This window comes from Schistocerca gregaria, chromosome 1 (genome assembly GCF_023897955.1).
Source record: "Schistocerca gregaria isolate iqSchGreg1 chromosome 1, iqSchGreg1.2, whole genome shotgun sequence".
Lineage (NCBI taxonomy): Eukaryota > Metazoa > Arthropoda > Insecta > Orthoptera > Acrididae > Schistocerca > Schistocerca gregaria.
Window position 1 is genome coordinate 369,828,372 of NC_064920.1, and position 27,932 is coordinate 369,856,303.

Consider the following 27,932-nt stretch of genomic DNA (forward strand, 5'->3'; position numbering starts at 1 on the left):
GACTGAGAGAGAGTCACCAGATGTAAATACTGGAGCCACTGCCGACACCGAAGTTACTGCCAGTGACACTCATACACCAAAAAAAGACACTGAAACAAGTGTAAGAGTCTCAAATGAAAGAGACTCCAATGAAAAGACTACTTTGCCCACGACAGTATCAGGTCAGAAATCTTGTAGTAAAGACACAAAAACGCAACCGAGAAGAAAGAGGGGCGCCACCGAGCCAGCTGGTACAAACAAGTCAACAGCGCCAACTGCTGAGAGTGTGGCCGAACCGTCGACAGCGGCCCCACCTGACCACGACGAAAGTGGTGACTTGGCATCATCAGAGTTTACTGAAGCCAGTTCTAAAGACGCACCAATCGACAAAACCAATGCAACGGCTCAATTACACAAGACATCTGGACCCCAGAAGCCTAACAACAAGAAGACGAAGAAGACGGTGCCAAAAACGGGAAGTTCCAGTACACTAGCAAGCGTACCACAGAGAACTGAAGATACTGTGGCACCAGTAACAGGCATTTCTACCACTAAAAGTCCGAGTAACGCGGAATCAGTGCCCTCAGTTACAACAAAAAACGATACAACAAAGCCCGAATCAGATAATGGTAAGGGAAAACAGAAACGCAATGTCAAAGCTACGAAAATGCAACAGGCAAAGGGAAAGAGTATCGCCGGGATGACAAAGAGCAGTAGTAAGACACCGCAACAAGCAGAGAGCGTTAGTGACGAAAATGCAGGGGTCAAGATGGTAATCGAAAGCGATAATGTCAACAAAAAATTCGCCAAGGCATATCCTGGTCGAAAGCACAACAGCAAAACGACGAAATCGACAGCGAAAAAATCCGATGCACCGTCAGGTTCTCAAACAGATATATGCTCCACTCAGGTTGCTAGTTTAAGAACGGAGAGTCCCTCAGGTACAGCAGTACCAAATGGCGAAAATATTTCATCTTCAAAGATCTTTAGCGACGAGAAGATAGAGAAAGACCAAGTAAAACCAGTAGACAGTGGTATTGGGGCCGAAAAGAAAACTACTAAAGCCACAGAGCCAGACAAAAATGAAACTTTATCTTCTGGTGGTGTAATTCCAAATGAGGACAATGGAGTCGAGACGGCAGAATCAGTGACGCAGCCAAGTAAAGGTGATCCAGGCGGTTCTCACGGAGAACCCCGAAAGACTACCAAATCGACGCAATGGAAGCCAGATGGGAGAAAGATTCCAGTGAAAGAGAATAAGAAGAGAACAACAGTCAAAAAAAATGAAAAACAATCAGCTGCAGTTGCGCAAAACGAGACCAGTGGTGGTAATTCGGAAACCAAATCCACTGAAATGCAGAAGTCAGCGGCAAAAGCTGAAAGTACTAACTGCAATGCGCAGACCTCCGGTTCTCGACCTTCTGATCGAAATCGTAACCAGAGCATAGGCACACCTTCAGTGAGTAGAGTGGACCCCGAAAAGAAAGATGAGGAGTCAGTTTGTCCCATGGAACCGACCGAAACGTCACCTGAGTCCATTACTGCTGGTGAATCTTCTGCAGGTCATGTGGCAGATGACACAACTAAACAGATCATAACAACTGATGTATCCGACAAGGTTGTATCAGAAGCTTCATCTCGAAAGACACCGTCTAGTCGAAAGAACACTAAAAAGGAAAAAGCCTCCTTGAAGAAGCTGGAAGAAGTCTGTGAGCACAATGAAAAAGAAATATCTATTAGAAAGAACAACGAAACATCGAAAACCGCCGTTGGTCAGAACGGCATCGACAGCGCCCAGAGAGACGGGACCGAAATCGAAGTGGAATCTACAGCGTCGGCAGCTAAAACTGTTGGCTCAAAGATCCGTGTACCAAAGTCTCCCTTTGATCCCAAGCCTAAGAGCAAAGCGCAGCTACAGAAATCGAGTAGTATGGTCGCCGTCTCAGTAAGTAAGAGTAAAACAAGCGTCGCGGTAGATCGAGCTAAAATCTCGTTGCTTGGCGATACAGGACTAACCGAGGGGAAAACTGTGTGTTTGAAGAAATCTGAAAGTTACACAGCTACAACCTCGGACGACAGCGCAAAGCGGCAATCTGCTCAGGGCAAAGGTGCTGCATCTCATAGGCGACAGAAAATTTGTTCTCTGAACAAACAAAGAAAAAATACAAAAGGGAATGATTCGGAACTAACGTTACAACATCCAAACAGCAAAACCATATCGTCATTCACGAAGGAAGGGAAGACAGAGTCGAACGTACCAGTGGAGATCAGCGCACCAGAGTCAGCGTTGAAAAATGTAAGGAAACGGGAGGAGAGTAAGCAATTGACCACTGTCAATAGCGAAGAACTCGATGGTGACCAGTCGCCACGGAAAACAAAAGCCGATCAGAAGTCAAAAGCAGAAGAAAGCGTACAGAACACCGGGACAGGTGACGTCGATCGTGCAGCAAAAATTCAGTCTAAGACACTGCAAGAGAAGGGTGTAGAATCCGCAGAGACTGCACGTCTGCCAAAGACAAGTCCTCGCACGCGTCGACCGAAACTAACAGGAACACCAGAAGAAATGAAGGCTACTGCCGACATTAAAGCTCCGGACACTAAAACTGCAAAAGAAGTGACTGAAGAAAAGTCTCATACGCCCAGAAAAGGAGAGAATGCTCCCGAGACAGCTCTGCCGAAACACGGAAATTCGCCACGTAAGAGAACTGACGAAGACGAGGGAACTGAAGCAAAACAGAGACCCATATGCGTGCAACAGGAAACAAGAACGAATGACAAACTAAATAATGTGGATAGTGCGCAGAAGAAAGGACAGGCGAAACATGAACCGGTACCATCCACAGTGACAGTAACCCTAAAGGCCGGAGATCGCAAGAGAACTAGCAACAAGTCTGCCGACGATACTGTGAGGACTGGCGAAACTGTTGAATGTACTATCTCGGCTAATATAAAGTCTGAAACAGGAGAAGCAAACAGAAACAGCGGAATGGACACAGCCACCAATGTCACTAAGAAAAAAGAACAGCGAAGTTCCAAACCACGTGAACAGCCCGGGCAAAAAATGGCCGCCAGTGGGCCGTCTACTGTGACTGGAGATGGCGTGAAAGTAGGCTCTCCTCGGAAACAAACTGCAGACCAGAAAGACGCAAACGCAAAAGCTAAAAACATCGACGAAATATGTGTTGTTATCGAAGAGATACCTCAGGAGCAAAAGTCAAAAACATTGGCAAAGACTGAAGCGGATCCTCACAAAAAGCAGCGCATAGACACCAATCAGGAACAAAGCGCCAAAGATAGTGGACTACCCCAGTCGTCTCCCAGGAAATCTCCCAGAACCGTCTCGAAAACAGCACCAGCTTCAAGTCCCAGGTCTGAGGTGTCACCCAAGATAAATTCTCTCGACACAGAAGAAACTAAGGGGGCGGCACGAATTGCCATTGTTGAAATAGAAGAAATTAACGAAGTACCCGTAAGCGTCAGAGAGAAACAGAAGTCGTCACCTTCCAGTGATGTTACAACTTCGGGTAACACTAAATACAAGCGCAATCAAGATTCTACGAAAACCGGTAGTGCGAGAGAGCCCGACGCCTCTCCCCGCTCAAAACAAACAGCAACGAAGAAGGGTATGGTCCCCAGTGGCCGGGCCTTTGAGCATTCGGAAGACAACACGGCAGCCGCGGTGACACAATGCACCAGCAAAACCGACGCACTTAACGCTCAACACAATGGAATCAATGGCCCTGAGACTGCCAGAAGCACTTCTCCGCAACGTCTCATAGCCCAATTGAGGACATTTATGACTCAGGCATCCCTGCTGCACAAGTTGGACCTTAAGACTAAGATTCTAGAATGCATGGGTGTAAACGAAATTAAGGATGGGTACAAAATACCGGGAAATCGAAAAAAGCTTAAAACATCTACGACTGATTTACAGAAAGTTGCCGCTGCGTTGAAAGTTGGTAGGAAGAGACTGGAGGACCAGACCGGCAGTAAGGTATTGGAGAAAGGTAAGATGGTGTCCATCCGAATTGAGGACTCGAGCGCGGCGTTGAAGAAAAGTCTACATGGCGTCATGAGCACCAGAACAGACGTCGGGTCAAAGTCTTCCATTGGTAGGGCGGAGGAGGCCAGGAATAAGCTGATTGGTTTACCGAGAGGCTTACTCGTTGGCAAGCATTGGGACGGGAAGAGTGCCACGGGGAGTTCTGGCTTGAGTAGTTCATCAGACACTCCGAAACCTATTCTGGTCAAGGATCGCGCTCGAAAACGTAAGGCGCGTACCGAACGGAAAGGGGTACCTCGTGTAAGGTTCAGCGATACAACCTCTGGGCTGACAACAGCGAGCTCACGACCGTCGTACAGTCACGGAAGCAAGCGTCAGAGGTGGGCCAGCGCCACTCCAGAAATATCGGCTAGAGTGAAGAAGGTTTCACCTCGACGGCACGGAGGCAGCGCCGGGCCAAAGTTTCCTGTGGGCATCGTTTCATCCACGATGCTCGCCTTGAAACGAATGCGTCCTTCAAGCGTCGAGAAATGCCGTTCCGTAAGTCCACCGGCGTCACGCAAGACTTCCAAGCCACTGTCCACTGCGGCTGTAGCTATGATGGCAGTAACGATGAAAGCCAGAGAAATTGCGAAGGTACCGCAGTACGGGACGAAAGCCGCAACCGAGCACCGCTCGCGCAGCCCCAGGGCCGCGTCGGTAAAGAAGCAAGCCACGAAGAGAGAAGCGAATAAGAAACGCAACTGGAAGACCGAACAGCGGACTGGTGAAATTGTAATACGGGGCCTAACTGCGGTGGCTGATAACTTCCCGGTCGAGGATCGCATGGAGGAGGGTATGAGCGATTTCGTGCCCCTGCAACAACCCAGGAAGCAGCGCGAGCGACCGCCGGACGAGTATGACAGGACGCCAGTAATATCACAGACGTACAGTGAAGCAGACAAGCCCGTATCGCCTAGAACAGGTATGGGGTACCAAGCAGATAAGGTCATGCCGACTTGGCACTCTGCTTCCTACGCTCCGAGTCCACGAAAACCGAGCAAAAGTCCTACCTCCGAGAAGAGTCCTACGTTGCGCGTACTTCACGACAACAAGCGTCAACTCAGGTCCAAGACGACAGTTATAAATTCGTCACCTACGGAAGTCCCATGTTCTGTAGCCATAACGAAAAAAACGTCGGTTCCGGCACCGTCAGGAAAGCGATCGCACCAGTCTTCGCGCACCACTCGCAAAGCGGCAGGAGCCGCACGAGCTTCGATCGAGCACGTCGTCAATATCGACATCCGCATGGGCAGTTTAGCGAAAGATTCGACGGCGCCAGAGGACGGGCGCGCACGGCCAGAAACGCCGTCAGCGAAGAACTCCATCGTGACGAAGGATTCCAGCGTCGGAACCGAGGAGATGCAAGTGTTGGATGTATGCATAAGGGCGCTGCCCGCCGCAGGGGATGATGCAGAGTCTGACGAGACGAGCGTACACACGCTGATGAGAGCCAAGGACAAATCGGAGACCGGCGGAGGAGACGTTGACGACGCGGCCTGCGACAGCTCCGAGAGCATGCTGGCTCTGACCGACGTGCAGGCTGGCGGCGCCGGGGACCGAATCCCCAGCTACGGAGTCGACGCCGACGCCGATGCCGAAGCCGACGAGGACAGCGGCGCAGAGTCCGACGCGTCGTCCAAAACTTGGCCGCGGGCTACGCTCGTCACACCCACCACCAAAACCTTGGCTGCCAGCTTCCCGCGTTTCTCCACGTCTTCTGTTCCCGAGGTGGGTCCATCTGGCAGAGCACCATCTTGCTGAAGTGCGAAACCGTATTCTGTCCTTCCAGCGTAACAGGTAGGTGCCGAGAGGAGGCTTAGGTTACGTTTTCTTGGCATCACCATCGACATTTGCAAGAAGATCTAATCATTATTCTAGAGAAATTGATACTATTGGATTTGGATTGTTTGGGGGAAGAGACCAAACAGCAAGGTCATCGGTCTCTTCGGATTAGGGAAGGATGGGGAAGGAAGTCGGCCGTGCCCTTTCGAAGGAACCATCCTGCCATTTGCCTGGAGCGATTTAGGGAAATCACGGAAAACCTAAATCAGGATGGCCGGATGCGGGACTGAACCGTCGTCGTCCCGAATGCGAGTCTAGGGTGCTAACCACTGCGCCACCTCGCTCGGTAAATTGATACTATTCCACAGGGACTCTAGTATATTCAGTTCTGTGCAGAAAATAGACTCATATCAATAATTGATATAGTCTGTCTGTAAACTCAAGAGCGAGCACCGCTTTTTGTGGGGGAAGTGGCCTTTCTTAGAAGAACGCTGCCACCAGCCTACAGGGGCACCCAAAATATGTGTAGATCGGCGTGCAGTGATACACGTTGTTTCAGTTCGTGGGATCTTAGTTGCCAACGTCAGTGAGTTAACTCTGTATACTCACTGATGTATTTCGATGTCCGGAAGTGATGGATAATCGTCTAGCATTGCAAGAAAATGTGCAGAATACGAAGAAGGAGAGGTATTTGTGGAGTAACGAGCGTTCTATCGTCTCTAATGTTATTACAGCGTGTACTAAAGAGGCGACCCAATAAGAACTGTTGGCTAATACTACTAGTCCCCATTTCAGCATGCCATCTGCAAAATGAGCACCAGAGTAACGAAGTTTACGTTTGACCTTGAATATCGTCTATATTCCGGAACTTCAAATTTTCAATTGTAATGTGAGGACCTGACGAGCCTAAAGAAAGCATAACATGTGTTTCTGAAGTGTTAGCCTTCTCGTAAATCGAACTCATTATCATAACCTCTTAAAATTCGCAAAATCGCCACTGTTTTTATAAGCGACATGCACTCATTTTGCAGATTATATGCTCTATGAGTAATTCATGGAAACTTATCAATGTAATAACGTGTCAAGAGCAGTGAAACTAAAGGGCATTGTATTGTATCGAACTGGGGACCTAGAAACGACGGTGAGGCTTCGTCCACGTGGTTCACAACCCCACAACAGGCTACAGCAGTCCCCTCACCTCATCGCCCCCCTACATCGAACCCAGGGTTATTGTACGGTTCGGTCCCCAGTGTCCTTGCTGCTATGCCTTGAGTGCTATGCCTGTTAAAATTTAGTTCTCTACCAGGCCCACCTTTGAAGCTTTCTTCTTTATGCGCATACCAGAACGTACAGATAGCACGTTCCATTACAATTAGCAGAAAACTTTTTGATACATCTACTCATCGACGCATTGAATCCTGAATGCTCTGATGTTTATATGGAGTGCTGCCATCCCTCAATATGGACACGAGGACTCTCCATATTGAACCGTGGTCCGACACACAACAGCCATCAAATGCTTCCACAAATAAAAATCTAGCGGTTTAGCTTTGAGAATTTGGAGACCAGGTAATTCATATGAGAATGCAGGCTTTCTCGGCGAATCTTGATGTCAACCCGAGAAGAATTTATCATCAGGTACTTCATTCACCTTTTCCTATCCATCTGTCACGGAGTATATTATTTAGAGGCATTAACACTTAAATGAAGAGCATATCTAGCAGACCAGGTAGCGTATGTTACAACTAAGCATAGTAAGTTCGTCCGCTGAGTCTGTTGTAACAATGAGGAATTATAGAAACTGAATTCTTGTTTATAAATAAAGAATATTCAGCACCACGTCCAGATAACGCATTTTCTTCTTTATCTGTGAGAGGACTTTATCTTCAAAATTTAGCAGTAGGCCTACCTTCTTTTATATCCCGTCCAATATATGGATGATTTCTTGCCTAAAAGGTTTTGTAATTAAACCGAATCTAGAGAGATTCTCTAGTGTATGGGGTCGTCAGCAGTTACGGTTAAAAGAGGAGACCTAAGAAATAACCAACGGGTCTGTCAACAAGAGGATGTTATGGAAATTCTCGACGATTAGAAAAAGAGCTTCGGATGGAAGACTACGATCTTTTCGCTATGCAATAATTAACTAATCGCGAAATGCAGAATAGTACTTACAGTTCTGTAATCAGTCCACGGACTACACGGAACTCACGGCTTGTGTAGTATATTGTCTTACCCAAACGCACATGTTGTTGTTGTGGTCTTCAGTCCCGAGACTGGTTTGATGCAGCTCTCCATGCTACTCAATCTTGTGCAAGCTTCTTCATCTCCCAGTACCTACTGCAGCGTACATCCTTCTGAATCTGCTTAGTGTAATCATCACTTGGTCTCCCTCTACGATTTTTACCCTCCACGCTGCCCACCAATACTAAATTGGTGATCCCTCGATGTCTCAGAACGTCACACTCAATTCCAGCCGCAGTATACCCTTTCGCAGTGTGAAACTGAATTCATGGTCAGTATTCGCAAGCCGCATTATTATTTTTGCACCAGACAAGAAACAGCAACAAGTAATATCGGAACTTCGGCTTCTCACACGAACAGAGCGTGTGTATACGCTAGCCCGCAAGCGCAGATGCTTATTGCGCAGTCGGCCCTTACTTTTGCGAGTGCTTTAATACTTCACTTGTGCTGTCTTCTGAGGACTAGGAGCGAGCACAGAACTACTATCCAAGCAAAAATCAGTTTATGTACAGGGGTTGTATAAAGTAACACGAAATAAAATGGTTCAAATGGTTCTAAGCACTATGGGACTTAACATCGGAGGTCATCAGTCCCCCAGACTTAGAACTACTTAAACCTAACTAACCTAAGGACATCAACACACATCCATGCTCGAGGCAGTATTCGAACTTGCGACCGTAGCAGCAGCGCGGTTCCGGACTGAAGCTCCTAGAACTGTTCTGCCACAGCGGTCGGCAACACGAAATACTGTATCCACGTTGGCAACGAACTATATAAATAATGAATTGCGGTCAACGGGATTTCGTATCATGTCTCGCAATGGCAGTTCCGTGCACTGCATTGGAAGAGAGTAACACGTCTTTACTTGTTCTTCCTCTTAAGTTATTGTAGTTACGTAATTTTTAAATCTGCACATTGTAGACGCCAAGGTACTGGTACTGTTTCGCCGTCACTATCATCAAAGCAATCTATGGCCACTCCAAATGATTGGAAAATTGATAACAATGACCACGCCAGCGAATGAACCTAATTCGTTTTCACAGACTTTCGCAGTTACCTTTTCTGTCAGCATGATTACAGGAGACGCTCAGTGCTTCTAAATGACCCACACATTTACACTACCTCCAACACGATTCACTGTTCGATACCCTTTCTTCGGGTGTTCTCCATCTTTATTCAACTATCTAGAACAATTCGAAAGTTAATATCATGCCAGTAGTTCCTTCTAGTAAGACGTAACAACTCTGTTTAACGTTCTCTTGCCTCTATCAAAAAATTCAGTTTTTCTGTCACTATCGAACTGGATAGAGACCTTTTTCTCTCTAACTCCATAAGCAGTTATGACAGTGGATCAGTAGCTGTAGACACCATACAAGATTTACGGCTGCTGTTATGGGCATACCAACTAAGCTGGCACCACAAGTTTTTCTTCGGATGTTATAAGGTCCGCCATGATTCTAGATCAACACAACACCCCCACCAACAAAGATATATTGTGAGCTCAGATCAAAACGCTGCTTCTGTTCGACCACTGATTTCTCTTCTCTTCTCTTCATGGTCCTTAAGCGAAATGTATGTTGGCGGTACTAGAATCGTTCAGTAGCTTGTCACAAAACTCTCTAAACTTCCTCAACTTTTACAAAATAGGCTTTCACGGCCTGCGACTACATCAATTAAAACTTTCGCGCTGAGTTCGTGACATGTATATAAAAACGTTCGCTGACTTTTCGTCTCCGCGTGTGGTACTTCTCTCCGGAGATAAAATTGCATCTTTCAGCTCGGAAATTTTAACTGAAGTTTCTCAACATCGTTTCGGGAAAAGAACGTATTCTTCCTTCTAGGGATTCCCATTTGAATTCACAGGACAATACCCGCGTGTAGATCGAATCCTCAGGTAATGAATATAGTACCACGCCTGTGAATTGCTACGAATCCTTCCATTAATGCAACTGGTAATTACGCAAAACACTCGAACAGTGTGCAAGAATGTGTCGCGCAAGTGTTCTGTAGGTGGCCTCCTTTGTAAATAAGCTAAACTTTCCTAGAATTCTCACAATAAACCATCCGTTCGCCTTCCCTACAACCGATGTAATATGCTCGTCCCATTTGGTAATGGAAGAGAGGAAGGGGAAGGAGGAGTGGGGTGGGGGTGGGGGTGGGAGAGAGCGAATAGTGGTAGCAGAAGTACCCTCCCCTTTCACCATAAGGTGGCTTGCTTAGTATACATGTAGATTTAACTGAGCGAGTAAAACAGTCCAGATCGTAATATTGTTTTCCATGACTTGTTTCAGCTAGTATATATGCCATCTTAAGATTTAACAATTGAAATTACTTTATGTGCTACATACAGTAAATATATCGGTCAACAAAGTAAATAAAATAATTTATTATATATGATATGTCAATTATTATCCACAAAGTAGTTATAAAATTTTATTGTAATGAAATAGGAAACTTACAAGAACATCATTTTTCGACATAGTCTCCTTGCGTTTCAACGCACTTTGTCCAGTTTTGTACATGCTTCCTTATGCCCTCATAAATGAAGGTTCTCGGTTGAGCTGCGAGCCACGAATGCACCGCTTCTTTCACTGCTTCGTCCGAGGCAATCGACGGCCCCTTAATATCTGTTTGAGTGGACCAAACAAGTGATAGAAGAGGGCAAGATCGGAACTATATGGATGATGACCCAGTACTTCAAATTTGAGTTTCTGCAGCGTTTCAGCAGTGTGGGCAGCAGCATGCGGACGGGCATTGTGCAACAACACGACACCTTTTGACAGCAATCCTCGGCGTTTGCTTCGAATTGCAGCCTGGCAGTAAGCTTCTCACTATAACGTACGCTGTTTATTGTTGTGTCCCTTTCCTCATAATGTTCCAGCACTGGACCTTGTGCTTCCCAAAAATCCGTAAGTTTTAGTTTTCCTGCAGACAGTTGGGTCTTGAACTTCTTCTTGCACGGCGAATTTGGATGTTTCCATTCCATACACTGCCGTTTACTCTCCGGCTCGTAATGATGGATCCGTGTTTCGTCACCAGTAATGATCCTGTCTAAGTAGTAGTCCCCTTCTTTACCATAGCGTTCCAAATGTTTTTTGCAGATGTCCAAGCGTGTTTGTTTATGCAACTGTGTGAGTTGCTTTGGGACCCATCTTGAACAAACTTTATGAAACCCAAGTCTGTTGTGGGTGGTCTCGTAGACATAACTGTGATTAATTTGCAGACGATATGCCACTTCGTCAATAGCTAATCGTCTGTCTAAGAGAATCATTTCACGTGAACGCTAAATGGTTCCTTCATGTGTGGCGGTAAACGGCCGTCCGGCTTCTTCATCTTGCGTGACACTTTTGCGACCATATGAATTTTTCAATCCATTCGTAGACACTCCGTTGTGGCGGAACACTGTTCCGGTACTGTATGGAAAGTCTTCGATGAGTTTCGGTCCCTGATACGCCTTCCGACCACAAAAAGCGGATCTCTGAACGTTGCTCTTCTTTGGTGCAAATAGACAGCGCAGCAACCTTAATTAACAGCACGGCAGCGATAACGAAACTAACCAAGCAGCTTGAAAATTGCAAAGATATAACTACAAATAGACAAAGCATGCGTCATCAACGTAAAACGACAGTACTACCAAAATAAACAAAAATATAACTAAATTGTCGATAATAATTGACTTATTCTCGTATATTAATCTTTTGCATTTTTCTACCCTTTTCTTTTTTTATTTTAAAATATGAGTTTGGAATATATCATGCAGTTAAGCTTTTAATAAGATTGTAGCCGATACTAGATACCATCGCCAGTATGAGAAATGTTGCTTGTTTTACTTACTTACTAAATTTTCAACATTTTAAATCGTACTTGTCGTGTTTTCCGTATGATAACGAACGTACCTGGAACAAAGAAATAGCTTCGCATACACTTTTTCCACAACACGAGCTCCACCTTGCGGCTTCATCACCTTTGCATGATCATCCAGCTCCGTTAATAGTTTAGTTTACTACGATCAATAGCAGCTGCGGTGAATTTTTAGATAAACAGGTATATTTGCTTATAGTACATTTTATTTACTTTGTTGACCGATATATTTATTGTATGTAGCCTATAACAAATTTTATGTTGTCAGTCTGAAGATGGCCTATACTGGTTGAAACCTATCATCAGACATAAATAACGTTGTGATCTAGACTTTGTAACTCGCAGAGGAAGAGCGTGACCCTGACCGCTCAGAACCGCGTGACCGTGTGCTTGGAATATAAATCGCTCATCCTAAAAGCACTGGTATGAGCCATTCGCATGCAAAACTACGCGTCTTACCACTAGAGACATTTGAATGATCACCTAGTCAAGGTCTAACACAAGAATTTTGGTAACGCAGAGAAACGAAGCATTGAAACATGGGACCAAAAACACACATATTTCAGTGCCGTGACATATTGTATTACGCCATCTGAACAACAAACTTCCTGTACTGACCTGATAGTGTTTCAAAGCGGTTCAGTCTTCGAAGTGCAGGTGTCTGGCATTTCAGTGAATTGGTCAACGTAAAGTGTGCTATGCTTTCAACTACTACGAGGAGACCTCCTAATACCGTGTAGGATCTCCTTTTACTCGGCATAGTGCTCAGCTCGACATGGCATGGACTTGAGAAGTCGTTGACGTCCCATGCACAAATATTGGACCACGCTGCCTCCGTAGCAGTCCAAATTGTGAACGCGTTATCGGTGCAGGATTTTGCGCATAAACTGAACTGTTCCATAAATGTGCAATGGGTTTGATGTCGGGCGAACTGGGTGGCCGAATCATATGCCCAAAATTGTCCAGAATCACTACCAACTGTGCCCCGGTGACATGGCGCAGAATAGCTACAAGTAGTCTCCAATTAGCTGAAAGTAACCATTTACAGTCAGTGATGGTTTCAGTTGGAACAGGGGACCCAGTCCATTCCCTGTAAACACAGCCCACATCATTATGGAGTCACCACCAGCTTGCACCGAGCGAGGTGGCGCAGTGGCTAGCACAGTGGACTCGCATTCGGGAGGACGGCGGTTCAATCCCGCGTCCGGTCACCCTGATTTAGGTTTTCCGTGAATTCCCTAAATCGCTCCAGGCAAATGCTGGGAAGGTTGCTTTGAAAGGGCACGGCCGACTTCCTTCCCTGTTCTTCCCAAATCCGATGGGACCGATGACCTCGCTGTCTGGTCTCCTTCCCCAAACAACCCAAACCAACCCCCAACCAGCTTGCAATGTGCCTTGTTGACAACCTGCGTCCGCTGCTTCGTAGGGTCTGTCCCACACTGGAACCCTACAATTAGCTCTTACCATCTGAAATCGGGACTCATCTGACTAGGCCACGATTTCCCAGTCGTCAAGGGTCCAGCCGGTAAGGTCATGAGCCCTGGAGAGGCACTGTAGGCGAGGTCGTGCTATTAGCAAAGGCGCTCGCATTGCTCGTCTCCTGCCACAGCCCATTAAAGGCAAATTACGTCGCTTTGTCCTAAAACATAAGTTCGACGTACGTCCTACATTCGTTTCTGCGGGTATTTGACGCGTGTTACTTGTCTGTTAGCACTGACAGCTCTATGCAAACGCCGCTACTCTCTGCGTTGTCCATGGTGAGAGGTATTCAATGAAATCTGGTATTCTCGGCACACACTTGACACTGCGGATCCCGGAATACTGAATTCCCTAACGATTTCCGAAATGGAAAGCCCCACGTGTCTAGCTCCAACTACCATTCCGCGTTCAAAATCTGTCGATTCCCATCGTGATGTCATAATCACTTTGGAAACTTTTTGGCGTGAATCACCTGAGTACAAATGACAGCTCCGCCAATGCAGTACCGTTTGATACCTCGTCTACGTGATACTATCTCCATTTGTATATGTGCATGTCTGTATCCCATGACTATTATCACCTGAGTATATCTGCGCCAAAATGTAAGCCTATGTCACAATATGCCTGGAAAAACGCATAAATCAATATCATCGTTTGAAAATATAATTAGTACGGTGTTTGGTATCAGACTGCTTGATTGTAGAAAAGATACTGAATGTGAAAAAAAGGCTATAGTCAGATGTGCATATCGTTTCTGTTTCACTTTGATCACTTGATTGAAATGCCCCACTGCGTTTTGAAGAGACATCGATCATATGGAACCCAGTTTGCACTTTTCTCGCTTGACACACTGAAAGCTTTGGTTCAAGGCATCAAGGTAGATGCTGTATTTCTTGATTTCGGAGAAGGAGCTGACTCAGTACCATACATACGCATATTATCAAAAGTAGGATCGTATGGCATATCAAGCGAAATTTGTGACTGGATTGAAGATTTTTTAGTAGGGAGTATACAGGTTTATTTAAAAAATCTTATGGGACTTAACTGCTAAGGTCATCAGTCCCTAAGCTTACACACTACTTAACCTAAATTATCGTGTGGACAAACACATACACCCACGCCCGAGGGAGGACTCGAACCTCCGCCGGGACCAGCCGCACAGCCCATGACTGAAGCGCCTTAGACCGCTCGGCTAATACCGCACGGCGAAGTTATTTCGGATGGAGAGTCATAACAGATGTAGAAGTGACTTCACTTGTGTCCACTGGAACTATGCTGGGACCCTTGCTGTTCATGTTATATATTAATGATCTTGCGAACAATATTAGCAGTAACCTCAGAGTTTTCGCAGATAATGCAGTTGTATATAATGAAGTACTGTCTGAAAGAAGCTGCACAAATATTCAGTCAGATCTTGATAAGATTTGAAAGTGGTGCAAAGACTGGCAACTCGCTTCAAATGTTCAGAAATCTAAAACTGTGCACTTCATAAAGCGAAAAGGGTGTAGCAGTCTATGACTATAATGTCAGTAAGTCATACTGAGATCGGTCAGCTCATTCAAATATATGTGTGTAACACATTGTGGGAATACGAATTCGAACCAGCGTATAGGCTCAGTAGTGGGTAAAGCAAAGTGAGACTTACGTTTATTAGTACAATATTGGGAAAAGGTGATCAGTCTACAAAGAAGATTGCTTAAAAATTGCTCGTGTGACCAAGCCTAGAATGTGGCTCAAGTGTGCGGGATCTGTACCAGATATGACTAACAAGGGATACTGAACGTTTATAGAGAACGCGGCACGAATGGTCACAAATTTGTTTGATTCATCAGAGAGTGTCATAGAGATACTGAAGACACTAAACTGGAAGACTCTTACACACTACTGGCCATTAAAATTGCTACACCACGAAGATGACGTGCTACAGACGCGAAATTTAACCGACAGGAAGAAGATGCTGTGATATGCAAATGATTAGCGTTTTAGAGCATTCACACAAGGTTGGCGCCGGTGGCGACACCTACAACGTGCAGACATGAGGAAAGTTTCCAACCGATTTCTCATACACAAACAGTGGTTGACCGGCGTTGCCTGGTGAAACGTTGTTGTGATGCTTCCTGTAAGGAGGAGAAATGCGTACCAGCACGTTTCCGACTTTGATAATGGTCGGATTGTAGCCTATCGAGATTGCGGTTTATCGTGTCGCGACATTACTGCTCGCATTGGTCGAGATCCAATGACTGTTACCAGAATATGGAACCGGTGGGTTCAGGAGGGTAATACGGAATGCCGTGCTGGATGCCAACGGCCTCGAATCACTAGCAGTCGTGATGACAGTTTTATCCGCAGGCTGTAACGGATCGTGCAGCCACGTTTTGATCCCTGAGTCAAAATATGCGGACGTTTGCAAGACAACAACCACCTGCACGAATAGTTCGACGACGTTTGCAGCAGCATGGATTATCAGCTCGGTGACCATGGCTGCTGTTACCCTTGACGCTGCATCACAGACAGGAGCGCCTGCGACGGTGTACTCAACGACGAACCTGCGTGCACGAATGGCAAAACGTCATTTTTTCGGATGAATCCAGGTTCTGTTTACAGCATCATGATGGTCGCATTCGTGTTTGGCGATATCGCTGTGAACGCACATTGGAAGAGTACATTCGTCATCGCCATACTGGCGTAACACACGGCGTGATGGTATGGGGTGCCATTGGTTACACGTCTCGGTCACCTCTTGTTCTGATTGACGGCACTTTGAACAGTGGACGTTACATTTCAGATGTGTTACAACCCGTAGCTCTACCCTTCATTCGATCCCTGCGAAACCCTACATTTCAGGAGGATAATGCACGATCGGATGTTGCAGGTCCTGTACGCGCCTTTCTTGATACATAAAATATTCGACTGCTGCCTTGGCCAGCAAATTTTCCAGATCTCTCACCAATTGAAAACGTTGGTCAATGGTGGCCGAGCAACTGGCTCGTCACAATGCGCCAGTCACTACTCTTGATGAACTGTGGTATCGTGTTGAAGCTGCATGGGCAGCTGTACGTGTACACGCCACCCAAGTCTGTTTGACTCAATGCCCAGGCATATAAAGGCCGTTACTACGGCCAGAGGTGGTTGTTCTGGGTACTGATTTGTCAAGATCTATGCACCCAAATTGCGTGAAAATGTAATCACATGTCAGTTCTATTATAATATATTTGTCCAATGAATACCCGCTTATCATCTGCATTTCTTCACGGTGTAGCAATTTTAATGGCCAGTAGTGTATTTCACGTCTATTCCAAGAAAGTCTGCCAAGAAACTTTCAAGAACTGGCTTTAAATGAAGAATGGCTCAAATGGCTCTGTGCACTATGGGACTTAACATCTGAGGCCATCAGTCCCCTAGAACTAAGAACTACTTGAACCTAACTAACCTAAGGACATCACACACATGCATGCCCGAGGCAGGATTCGAACCTGCGACTGTAGTGGTAGTGCAGTTCCAGGCTGTAGCGCCTTTACGTGAAGACTCTGAGGATTCTCTACAACACTGTATGTATCGCTCACATAGGAATCCCGAGAACAAGATCAGAATATTGACAGAGGCATTCAGATAATCATTCTTCGAGTGCTCCATACGTGAAGAGCACGAGAAAAACCTCTAATAACTAGTACAATGTGAAGTGCCGTGTGCCAGGCACTTGACAGCGATTTGCAGAGTATAGAAGTACATAAAGTATAGATGTGCAACATTATCAAGTTTGTTGTCCAAGCCGGCCGCGGTGGCCGAGCGGTTCTAGGCGCTTCAGTTCGGAACCGCGCGACTACTACGGTGGCAAGTTGTAATCCTGCCCCGGGCATGGATGTGTGTGATGTCCTTAGGTTAGTTAGGTTTAAGTAGTTCTAGGATCTAGGGGACTGATGACCTCAGATGTTATGTCCGATACTGCATAGAGCCATTTGAACCGTTTTATTTCGTGTTACTTTACACAACCCCTGTACATAAACTGATTTTTACTTGGACAGTAGTTCTGTGCTCGCTCCTAGTCCTCAGAAGATAGCACAAGTAAAGTATTAAAGTACTCGCCAAAAGAAAGGGCCGACTGCGTAAAAAAAAGTAGCATAGTGGTCATAGCCATTTGAACCATTTGTTGTCGAGACAGTAAAATTATTTTAAGGAAAAAGAAATATAGAAGTAAGAAACGATATTGAAGTATGTGTGTTTTTGTTTCTATTAAATCGATACTTCGTTGCTTCGTGTTAGGGAAATTCCTTTGTTAGACCCCGAGTAGGTGATCGTTGATACGTCTCTCGTGTGAGACGCGCCGTTTTCAGTGCGTTTGGCAGAGGGTTCATATTTCATGCGATCCTCGCACTTAGTGGCATACGCGAGAAACGGGAGCGCGGCTGGGCCGTTGCCGGCAGGAGGCGGCGCGGGCGACGGCGGCGCTGGAGCGGTCGCTGCGGCTGGTGGCGCGCGCCTGCCAGTCGCGGCCGCTGGAGTGCGACCTGCGCTGGAGCGCGTGGCTGTCGGCGCTGCACGCCGGCGACCCGGACGCGGCGGCCACGCCCTTCCCCGCGTCGCTGTCGCGCAGCGGCCGCCGGGACGTGGACATGGCGCTGGCCGCCTCGGTGCGGGTGCCCGCGCTCTGGCTGCTGGCGGGCCTGCGGGCCGCCGAGCTGGGCGCGCGCACCGTCAAGCTGCTGCACTGGCTGCTCGTGCGGCTGCCCGCGGAGGGGCCCGCGCTCACAGCGCTCCACCCCAAGGAACTCACCTGTCCCTGCAAGTAAGCGCCCCACCTCACACTGCCCGAACGCCCCGCTCTCCACTTCCTTTCTACTGCTCCCTTGCCCAGACCTAACTACCGTAAGCCCACAGCTATTACCTATCGACAATGAAGAGCGATCACGCCAATCCCTCTGGCGTGCCACAGGGGAGTGTTATGGGACCATTGCTTTTCACAATATATATAAATGACCTAGTACATAGTGTCGGAAGTTCCATGCGGCTTTTCGCGAATGATGCTGTAGTATACAGAGAAGTTGCAGCATTAGAAAATTGTAGCGAAATGCAGGAAGATCTGCAGCGGATAGGCACTTGGTGCAGGGAGGGGCAACTGACCCCTAACATACACAAATGTAATGTATTGCGAATACATAGAAAGAAGGATCCTTTATTGTATGATTATATCATAGCGGAACAAACACTGGTAGCAGTTACTTCTGTAAATTATCTGGGAGTATGCGTGCGGAACGATTTGAAGTGGAATGATCATATAAAATTATTTGTTGGTAAGGTGGGTGCCAGGTTGAGATTAATTGCGAGAGTCCTTAGAAAATGTAGCCCATCAACAAAGAAGGTGGCTTACAAAACACTCGTTCGACCTATACTTGAGTATTGCTCATCAGTGTGGGATCCGTACCAGGTCGGGTTGACAGAGGAGATAGAGAAGATCCAAGGAAGAGGGGCGCGTTTCGTCACAGTGTAATTTGGTAACCGTGAGAGCGTTACGGAGATGTTTAGCAAACTCAAGTGGCAGACTCTGCAAGAGAGGCGCTCTGCATCGCGGTGTAGCTTGCTCGCCAGGTTTGAGAAGGTGCGTTTCTGGATGAGGTATCGAATATATTGCTTCCCCCTACTTATACCTCCCGAGGAGATCACGAATGTAAAATTAGAGAGATTCGAGCGCGCACGGAGGCTTTCCGGCAGTCGTTCTTCCTGCGAACCTTACGCGACTGGAACAGAAAAGGGAGGTAAGGGCAGTGGCACGTGAAGTGCCCTCCGCCACACACCGTTCGGCGGCTTGCTGAGTATAAACGTAGAATTTACATGTAGATATAGGGTCTTACAAAAAGGTACGGCCAAACTTTCAGGAAACATTCCTCACACACAAAGAAAGAAAATATGTTTTGAGGAAATGTGTCCGGAAACACTTACTTTCCATGATAGAGCTCATTTTATTACTTCTCTTCAAATCACACTAATCGTGGAATGGAAACACACAGCAACAGAACGTACCAGCGTGACTTCAAACACTTTGTTACAGGAAATGTTCAAAATGTCCTCCGTTAACGAAGATACATGCATGCAGCCTCCGTCGCATGGAATCCCTGATGCACTGATGCAGCCCTGGAGAATGGCGTATTGTATCACAGCCGTCCACAATACGAGCACGAAGAGTCTCTACATTTGAAACCTGGGTTGCGCAGACGAGAGCTTTCAAATGCCCCCATAAATGAAAGTCAAGAGGGTTGAGGACAGGAGAGCGTGGAGGCCATGGAATTGGTCCGCCTCTACCAATCCGTCGGTCAGCGAATCTGTTGTTGAGAAGCGTACGAACACTTCGACTGAAATGTGCAGGAGCTCCATCGTGCATGAACCACATGTTGTGTCGTACTTGTAAAGGCACATGTTCTAGCAGCACAGGTAGAGTATCCCGTATGAAATCATGATAACGTGCTCCATTGAGCGTAGGTGGAAGAACATGGGGCCCAAACTAAAATGAGCTCTAACATGGAAATTATACGTTTCCGGACACATGTCCACATAACATCTTTTCTTTATTTGTGTGTGAGGAATGTGTCAGGAAAGTTTGGCCGTACCTTTTTGTAACACCCTGTATAAGGAGCACCTACAGACTCTCCCAGATCCAGACGCGGGACCTTACGTGGCGTGTGTTTTAAATCGTGTGTACAATCATTCTAAATGGCAGTCCAATATGCCAGTTTATTAACTTGGGCTAAAATATGTAATATTGATGGTGTTGGGACAGCAACCAGCCACAAATTTACCTTCAGTTCCTTTATTCGAAGGATACCGTTACCGGTTTCGAATCGTTGTGATTCATCCTCAGTCGATTTACACGGTTTCTTTGTGACATGTGGTGTCATTTTTACAGATTAATTGTTCTAAAATATAAATAATACATAATTATAAACATGCCACACACAGATGGTTGCGTTACAGATTTTCGTTGCATGTGACTTATATGAAATGTCGGTTTGGAGTGATTGTTATCATAACAGATGTGAATACATTCCCACTGCAGTCTTATTGTGGCACGCGTAATTTTTTCTCACTGAACACTTAAGATTTGTCACTGACAAGATTTCTATCACGCACCATATTGTATGTATCAACGCATGTGGTGCGTGATAGAAGTCATGTCAGTGACAAATCTAAAGTGTTCAGTGAGAAGTTATTCACGCGAGTACTAAAACAAATCCGCTAAATTTCGATTATGCGATAAGTCACACAAATATGAAGACTGTAAATTCAGCTGAATACTTAGGGATTAAATTATAAATAACCTAAATTGGAACGATCACATAGATGTTGTTGTGGGTGGAGCACACCAAAGACTGCGGTTCATTGGCAGAACTCTTAGAAGATGCAACAGGTCTGCTAAAGAGACTGCTTACGGCACTCTTGTCCGCGCTATTCTGAAGGATTGCTGTGCGGTGTGGTATCCGCATCAGGTGGGACTGACGGATGACATCGAAAAAGTACAAAGAAGGGCAGCTCGTTTTGTATTATCGCGAAATAGGGAAGATAGTGTCACAGACATGATACGTGAATTGGAGTGGCAATCATTAAAACAAAGGCATTTTTCGTTGCGACGGTTCTTCTCATGAAATTTGAATCACCGGTTTTCTCCTCCGATTGTGAAAACACTCTGTTGGCACCCACCTATATAGGGAGACATGATCATCACGATAAAATAAGAGAAATCAGGGCTCGCACAGAAAAATTATAAGTGCTCGTTTTTCCCACGTGCCGTTGGAGAGAGGAACGGTAGAGAGACAGCCTGAAGGTGTTTCCAGACTGAGATCTTCACTCTGAAGCGGAGTGTGCGCTGATATGAAAATTCCTGGCAGATTAAAACTGTGTGCCGGATCGAGACTCGAACTCGGGACCTTTGCCTTTAGCGGGCAAGTGCTCTACCAACTTTTTTTTTTCTTTGTAATCTCATTTTGTTCGTTATTGTTCGTTTCAATTGTTCGTGGCGGACGTCACCTGACGCCCATTGAAGCTCGTTATTGATCCATTCACTCAGTTTTTTTGTTACAGAGGGCAGCTATCCCTCGCCAATTGAGCTACCCAAGCACGTCTCACGCCCAGTCCTCACAGCTTTACTTCTGCCAGTACCTCGTCTCCTATCTTTCAAACTTTACAGAAGCTCTCCTGCGAACCCTGCAGAACTAGCACTCCTGAAAGAAAGGATATTGCGGAGACATGGCTTAGCCACAGCCTGCGGGGTGTTTCTAGAATGAGATTTCACTCTGCAGCGGAGTGTGCGCTGATATGAAACTTCCTGGTAGATTAAAACTGTGTGCCGGGCCGAGACTCGAACTCGGAACCTTCGCCTTTCGCGAGCAATTGCTTGGGTAGCTCAGTTGGAGACCACTTGCCCGCGAAAGGCAAAGATACCCAGTTCGAGTCTCGGTCCGGCACACAGTGTTAATCTGCCAGGAAGTTTCAGCCTGAAGGTGGTTCATTGAAGCCTCTGCCAGGCACTTTATTGTGAGTAGCAGAGTAATCACGTATGTAGACAGTTGTCAATATTGTATTAATTGCAGTAGTGCCACAGTTTCATTGGTGCGCGTACGGCTTGCCTTCGGCGGGCGTGCTGAGGGTGTCGCGGTGTGGGTGCGCAGGCCGTCGGCGGCGTTCAAGGTGCGCGTGTGCGCGGGCAGCTCGCTGGACGCGCGGCTGCGGTGGCGCGCGCGCGGCCTGCCCGCGTTCGAGGCGTGGGCCAGCCCGGCGCCGTGCCAGCTGCACGGGCTCGTGTGCGGCGGCGCCACCACGCCCGTCGGCGTGCTCTCGCTCACGCTGGCCGGGGCGCTGCGCCGCGCGCAGCCCGGCTACGGCTGCGGCGCCTCCCGGCTCGGCTCCCGCCTCCGCTGCGTCCTCAAGTGCCAAGTCGCCCACCACCCGGAGGTCAGTCCCAGTCCTCTGCCGGCCATCCAACTAGTGTTACGGAAAAACCTAGTTCAACTTTTCTAACACTCAGGGAGCAGTGTGTCGTCCCCAACGGGGTAATTTCAACAGAAGCTAGAGTAACTTCAGGTGTGCCCCAGGGCACCGTAACAAGTCCGCTGCTTTTTACGATTTACATAAACGACGTGGTTGACGGTATTGACAGCGGCCTTAGCCGATGATGCTGTAGTCTACAGGAAAATAGTGTCACACGAAAGTTGTGAACAAAACAATGAAAATTTGCAGAAAATAAGTGCGTGGTGTAATGACTGGCAGTTATCTCTCAATATTAGTAAGTGTTACCTACTGCGTATAACAAGGCCAAATCCCCATTAGTGTAAGAGTACAAAATAAATGATCAATCTTTGGAAGCGGTAACATTCGTCAAGTATCTGGGTGTGACTATTCGAAATGATCTCAAATGGAATGATCAGATTACACAAGTAACGGGCAAGGCGAAATCTAGATTGCAGTTTATTGGTAGAATCCTGAAGCGATGCAGTCCTTCAACAAAGGAAATAGCTTACAATACGTTAGTTCGTCCAGTCTTAGAGTATTGTTCGTCTGTATGGCACCTTTATCAGTTGGGTCTGATTCAAGAGATTGAGAAGGTCCGAAGAAGAGCGGCGAGATTCGTGACTGGTACATTTAGCCATCGCGAGAGCGTTACAAACCTCAAAGAAAGTTTGAAGTGGGACCCACTTGCAGATAGACGGCGCGCTAAACAGAAGGGTCGATAAATTCCGAAATTCGATCTCCGCCGAGGATGTAGAGCATTATTACCACCAACTTTCAAATCGCGGAACGATCATCATTCAAAGATAAGGGAAATAAGAGCTCGTACTGAGACGTTCGGCGTTCAGACAGTCGTTTTTCCCTCGCGCGATCCGTGAGTGGAACGGGGGGGGGGGGGGGAATATGACTTTGGCCCGAATTGTGCCCTCCGCCACACACCGCTTGGTGGCTAGCGGATTATATACACTCCTGGAAATTGAAATAAGAACACCGTGAATTCATTGTCCCAGGAAGTGGAAACTTTATTGACACATTCCTGGGGTCAGATACATCACATGATCACACTGACAGAACCACAGGCACATAGACACAGGCAACAGAGCATGCACAATGTCGGCACTAGTACAGTGTATATCCACCTTTCGGAGCAATGCAGGCTGCTATTCTCCCATGGAGACGATCGTAGAGATGCTGGATGTAGTCCTGTGAAACGGCTTGCCATGCCATTTCCACCTGGCGCCTCAGTTGGACCAGCGTTCGTGCTGGACGTGCAGACCGAGTGAGACGACGCTTCATCCAGTTCCAAACATGCTCAATGGAGGACAGATCCGGAGATCTTGCTGGCCAGGGTAGTTGACTTACACCTTCTAGAGCAGGTTGGGAGGCACGGGATACATGCGGACGTGCATTGTCCTGTTGGAACAGCAAGTTCCCTTGCCGGTCTAGGAATGGTAGAACGATGGGTTCGATGACGGTTTGGATGTACCATGCACTATTCAGTGTCCCCTCGACGATCACCAGAGGTGTACGGCCAGTGTAGGAGATCGCTCCCCACACCATGATGCCGGGTGTTGGCCCTGTGTGCCTCGGTCATATGCAGTCCCGATTGTGGCGCTCACCTGCACGGCGCCAAACACGCATACGACCATCATTGGCACCAAGGCAGAAGCGACTCTCATCGCTGAAGACGACACGTCTCCATTCGTCCCTCCATTCATGCCTGTCGCGACACCACTGGAGGCGGGCTGCACGATGTTGGGGCGTGAGCGGAAGACGGCCTAACGGTGTGCGGGACCGTAGCCCAACTTCATGGAGACGGTTGCGAATGGTCCTCGCCGATACCCCAGGAGCAACAGTGTCCCTAATTTGCTGGGAAGTGGCGGTGCGGTCCCCTACGGCACTGCGTAGGATGCTACGGTCTCGGCGAGCATCCGTGCGTCGCTGCGGTCCGGTCCCAGGTCGACGGGCACGTGCACCTTCCGCCGACCACTGGCGACAACATCGATGTACTGTGGAGACCTCACGCCCCACGTGTTGAGCAATTCGGCGGTACGTCCACCCGGCCTCCCTCTTGCCCACTATACGCCCTCGCTCAAAGTCCGTCAACTGCACATACGGTTCACGTCCACGCTGTCGCGGCATGCTACCAGCGTTAAAGACTGCGATGGAGCTCCGTATGCCACGGCAAACTGGCTGACAATGACGGCGGCGGTGCACAAATGCTGCGCAGCTAGCGCCATTCGACGGCCAACACCGCGGTTCCTGGTGCGTCCGCTGTGCCGTGCGTGTGATCATTGCTTGTACAGCCCTCTCGCAGTGTCCGGAGCAAGTATGGTGGGTCTGACACACCGGTGTCAATGTGTTCTTTTTTTCCATTTCCAGGAGCGTATGTAGATGCAGATGTAGAGTCGCTCGCCTACAGGGTATTAAAAAGTATCCATGTTTTCAGTGATAATAGTATGGATGAAAAGAGGGAAAAAATGTCAATAACCGTGGCATAAGAAGTCATACCTTAGCAGCTATGAGCATTTATTCCTTTTCGCTACAGTGATGATGATGATGATGATGATGATTGTGGTGGTGGTTTGTTGGGCGCTCAGCATCGAGGTCCTCAGCATCCGTACAAGCTCCCAACCCTTCTATCTCGCCCATTTCCGAATGATGATAACTCTCTGACCCGGTCGGGAATCTAACCACTTCTTTTTATCTCATTCAGATCATTACTGTTCGTTGCATTTGTTCGGTGCCGACGTCCCCTGACAGCTACTGAACCTCTTCGTTCATCCACTCACTCACTTTCTTTATTACAGACGGCAGCTAATCCTCTGACCGAACACGCTTTTTTTTCGGTATCGTTCGTTGCGTTTGGCCTGGGCAGACGTTACGAAACATCCGTTCAAGTTGATCGTTGTCTCCTTTACTCAGTTTTTTTTTATTACAGAGGGCCAGCGCCTCTCTGACCGAACACGCTGAGCTAACGTGACGGCCTTTAGATGTCGGCATACCGTGGAGATTGCCGGCCACTAGACCACGAGTGGCGTATTGGGTGCAGTGAAACGCATCTGTTCAACTATAAGCTCGTTGCTACTCTATGAAGTAAACGAATGAGGGCACATTCCTCAGTTACTGTCAAAATTGTTCAAATGGCTCTTAGCACTATGGGACTTAACTTCTAAGGACATCGCACACATCCCCGGCCGATTCAGTTACTATTCATCGAATACAGCATGCAGTAAACATCTGTCGGAGTTGTTGCTGTAAACCGTGTTCACAGTCCTGGATAAGTGCATCGCATTCATTAGTTCTAATGGAACAGCCGGCCATGTGGCCGAGCGCTTCTAGGCGCTACAGTCTGGAACCGAGCGACCGCTACGGTAGCAGGTTCGAATCCTACATCAGGCATGGATCTGTTTGATGTCCTTAGGTTAGTTAGGTTTAAGTAGTTCAAAGTTCTAGGCGACTGATGACCTCCGAAGTTTAGCCGCATAGTGCTCAGAGCCATTTAAACACACAACAGTCACGGTAGCACCTGATTCCAGAATAGCTGCAGTAGTTAGGATCAACGAACTACCCCCTCTTGACCAGGTCTTCAAAACTTAGACTTCGTACAACGATAAGAAATGTTACAGTTTAATAACAGATACTACCAAACTGTCTTGTTTCTTCTGTTTTATTTAATGTAACTTTGTTCTCAGTTTTATTTCGCATTCACCACTCATTCACACTCTGATGTGGAGTATATGCGAGTGCCTGAACCCTAACTAACAAGTTCCATCGAAACCCTTTGATGAACAGTTTTGGTTGCTCGACGCCAACAGTCAATGATAATGATACAGTATTTTGTTATTGACTCTTCTAGTTTAGCCACCATTCTCCACGAATGTTTATTAGGCATAAGACAATTACACACTTTTCTCTCCGATCCGCTATTATTAAGAGTACGCGTGAAAGTTAACGTTTCTCTCCTTTTCATAAATTGGAGCCAGCTCTCCGCGATATAATAATAATTTAAAAAAAAAGAAACGGTCTCAATACCGCATCCCTCGTGACCTCGTGAGATGAGTATAGATTTATCCCGGAATTGACCGCCCTGTATGTGTACTCAATTTAATGGCCACACTTCGCTATTCGCGATTTCGTGTAACTAATTGTCCTTTTCTTACTCTGGTCGTATGCCGTAGTTATTTAAAACTCGCCCCTATATATTTTCACAGCACACAATTAGCACTTCTTTACTTGTTTAAGAATTAACGAAAAAGTGACGCCGTAACATCGGCTTCGTCGATATATAGCAAAACACCTCAATATGCCCAATTTTACCTCTTCTTATAGGATTGCCTACCTTACTCATTAATTTACTACATATTATTTCGAATAACACTAAAGAGGTATTCCCGTTATATTTTAATTGTACTCAGAAGGATGTTATTATTGTTATGACCGACCAAATCGTAACAAATCGCGCGGCGTGCGTTTTTAACGATAGCTTTACACTCGCCCAGCCTTTATTGATGCAATATTATACAATAAATATACAGACAGGACAAAAAGATCGATCTCTCTACCGTAACCAATAGATGCAAATAGTCTATTCAAGTTCCGTTACATTTATCTTGACTCATATTGTTACAACCGGATTCCTGACATTCACGGTACTCTCGTGAAATCCCCACTTCATCGCTACCTCGGAGATGCTGTGTCCCACTGCTCGTGCGCCGACTACAACACCACGTTCGAACACTGTTAAATCTTGATAAACTGCCATTGTAGCAGCAGTAACCGATGTAACTGCGCCAGACACTTTTTATCTCGTATAGGCGTTGCCGACGGCAGCACCGAATTCTGTCTGTTTATATACCTCTGTATTTGCAAACGCACAGCTATACCTTTTCTTTGGCGCTCCACTGTATAACGAGGAGCTGTGACTTTTCGGTGCTCTCGGGCGCATGACAGTGCATGCGGAGTGCGCGCTGTGTGTTCAGCTGGTGGAGCGAATCGGCGCTGACGCGGTGGTGGTGCGCGGCCTGGACCTGGTCCGCGTGCGTCAGCTGCTGGTGTTCAACGAGCCGCTGCCGGAGGGCGCGTTGGCGGTGTGGGCGGCGCGCGCACTCAAGAGGCGCCGCCTCGTCGTCGCCGTCGCCTCCATCGTGCTCACCTACCTGCTCGTCGCCATCATCGCCTGGGTCGCGGACCCGGCCATCGTCGGGCTAGGCGACGGGGCCGACCTGCTGCTGCGCCGGATCCTCCCGTGGCCAGACGAGCCCGAGCCACCCGCCGCCACTCATCGTTTCAGTTTCTGGGCATAGCGGCCCGCAACGCCCGTGTGTGCGCGTCTTTGTGTCTGTCGCGTTTGTGTTCACCAGTCCTAGTGGAACGTCTCCGACTTCGAATCGTCTGGCCTTCGTTTATATCGTACCACACTACTAAAATAAAATAGCAAATTTTTAGCACTGTAATTGCCTTTTAATATTCGATGCAGAACGTAAGTAGTCGCCTCCATACGTGGGGCAATTAATGGACGCCTGTGTCGGAGGTACGTGGTTTGAATCTAGTG

General features: G+C 47.2%; 2 protein-coding genes across 2 annotated transcripts in view; one reads left to right on the forward strand and one right to left on the reverse strand.

Moving 5' to 3' along the window:
* Positions 1 to 27,932, reverse strand: part of LOC126346953 (uncharacterized) — a 1,435,518-nt gene that overhangs the window by 236,491 nt on the left and 1,171,095 nt on the right. The gene's annotated exons all lie outside the window — the stretch shown is intronic.
* LOC126346969 (uncharacterized) lies at positions 349 to 27,834 on the forward strand. Its single transcript, XM_050002231.1, has 4 exons — positions 349 to 5,752; positions 17,809 to 18,170; positions 22,042 to 22,324; positions 27,361 to 27,834. Exons 1-4 carry the CDS (start codon positions 647 to 649, stop codon positions 27,682 to 27,684), a joined length of 6,075 nt encoding a protein of 2,024 aa, XP_049858188.1. The 5' UTR covers positions 349 to 646; the 3' UTR covers positions 27,685 to 27,834.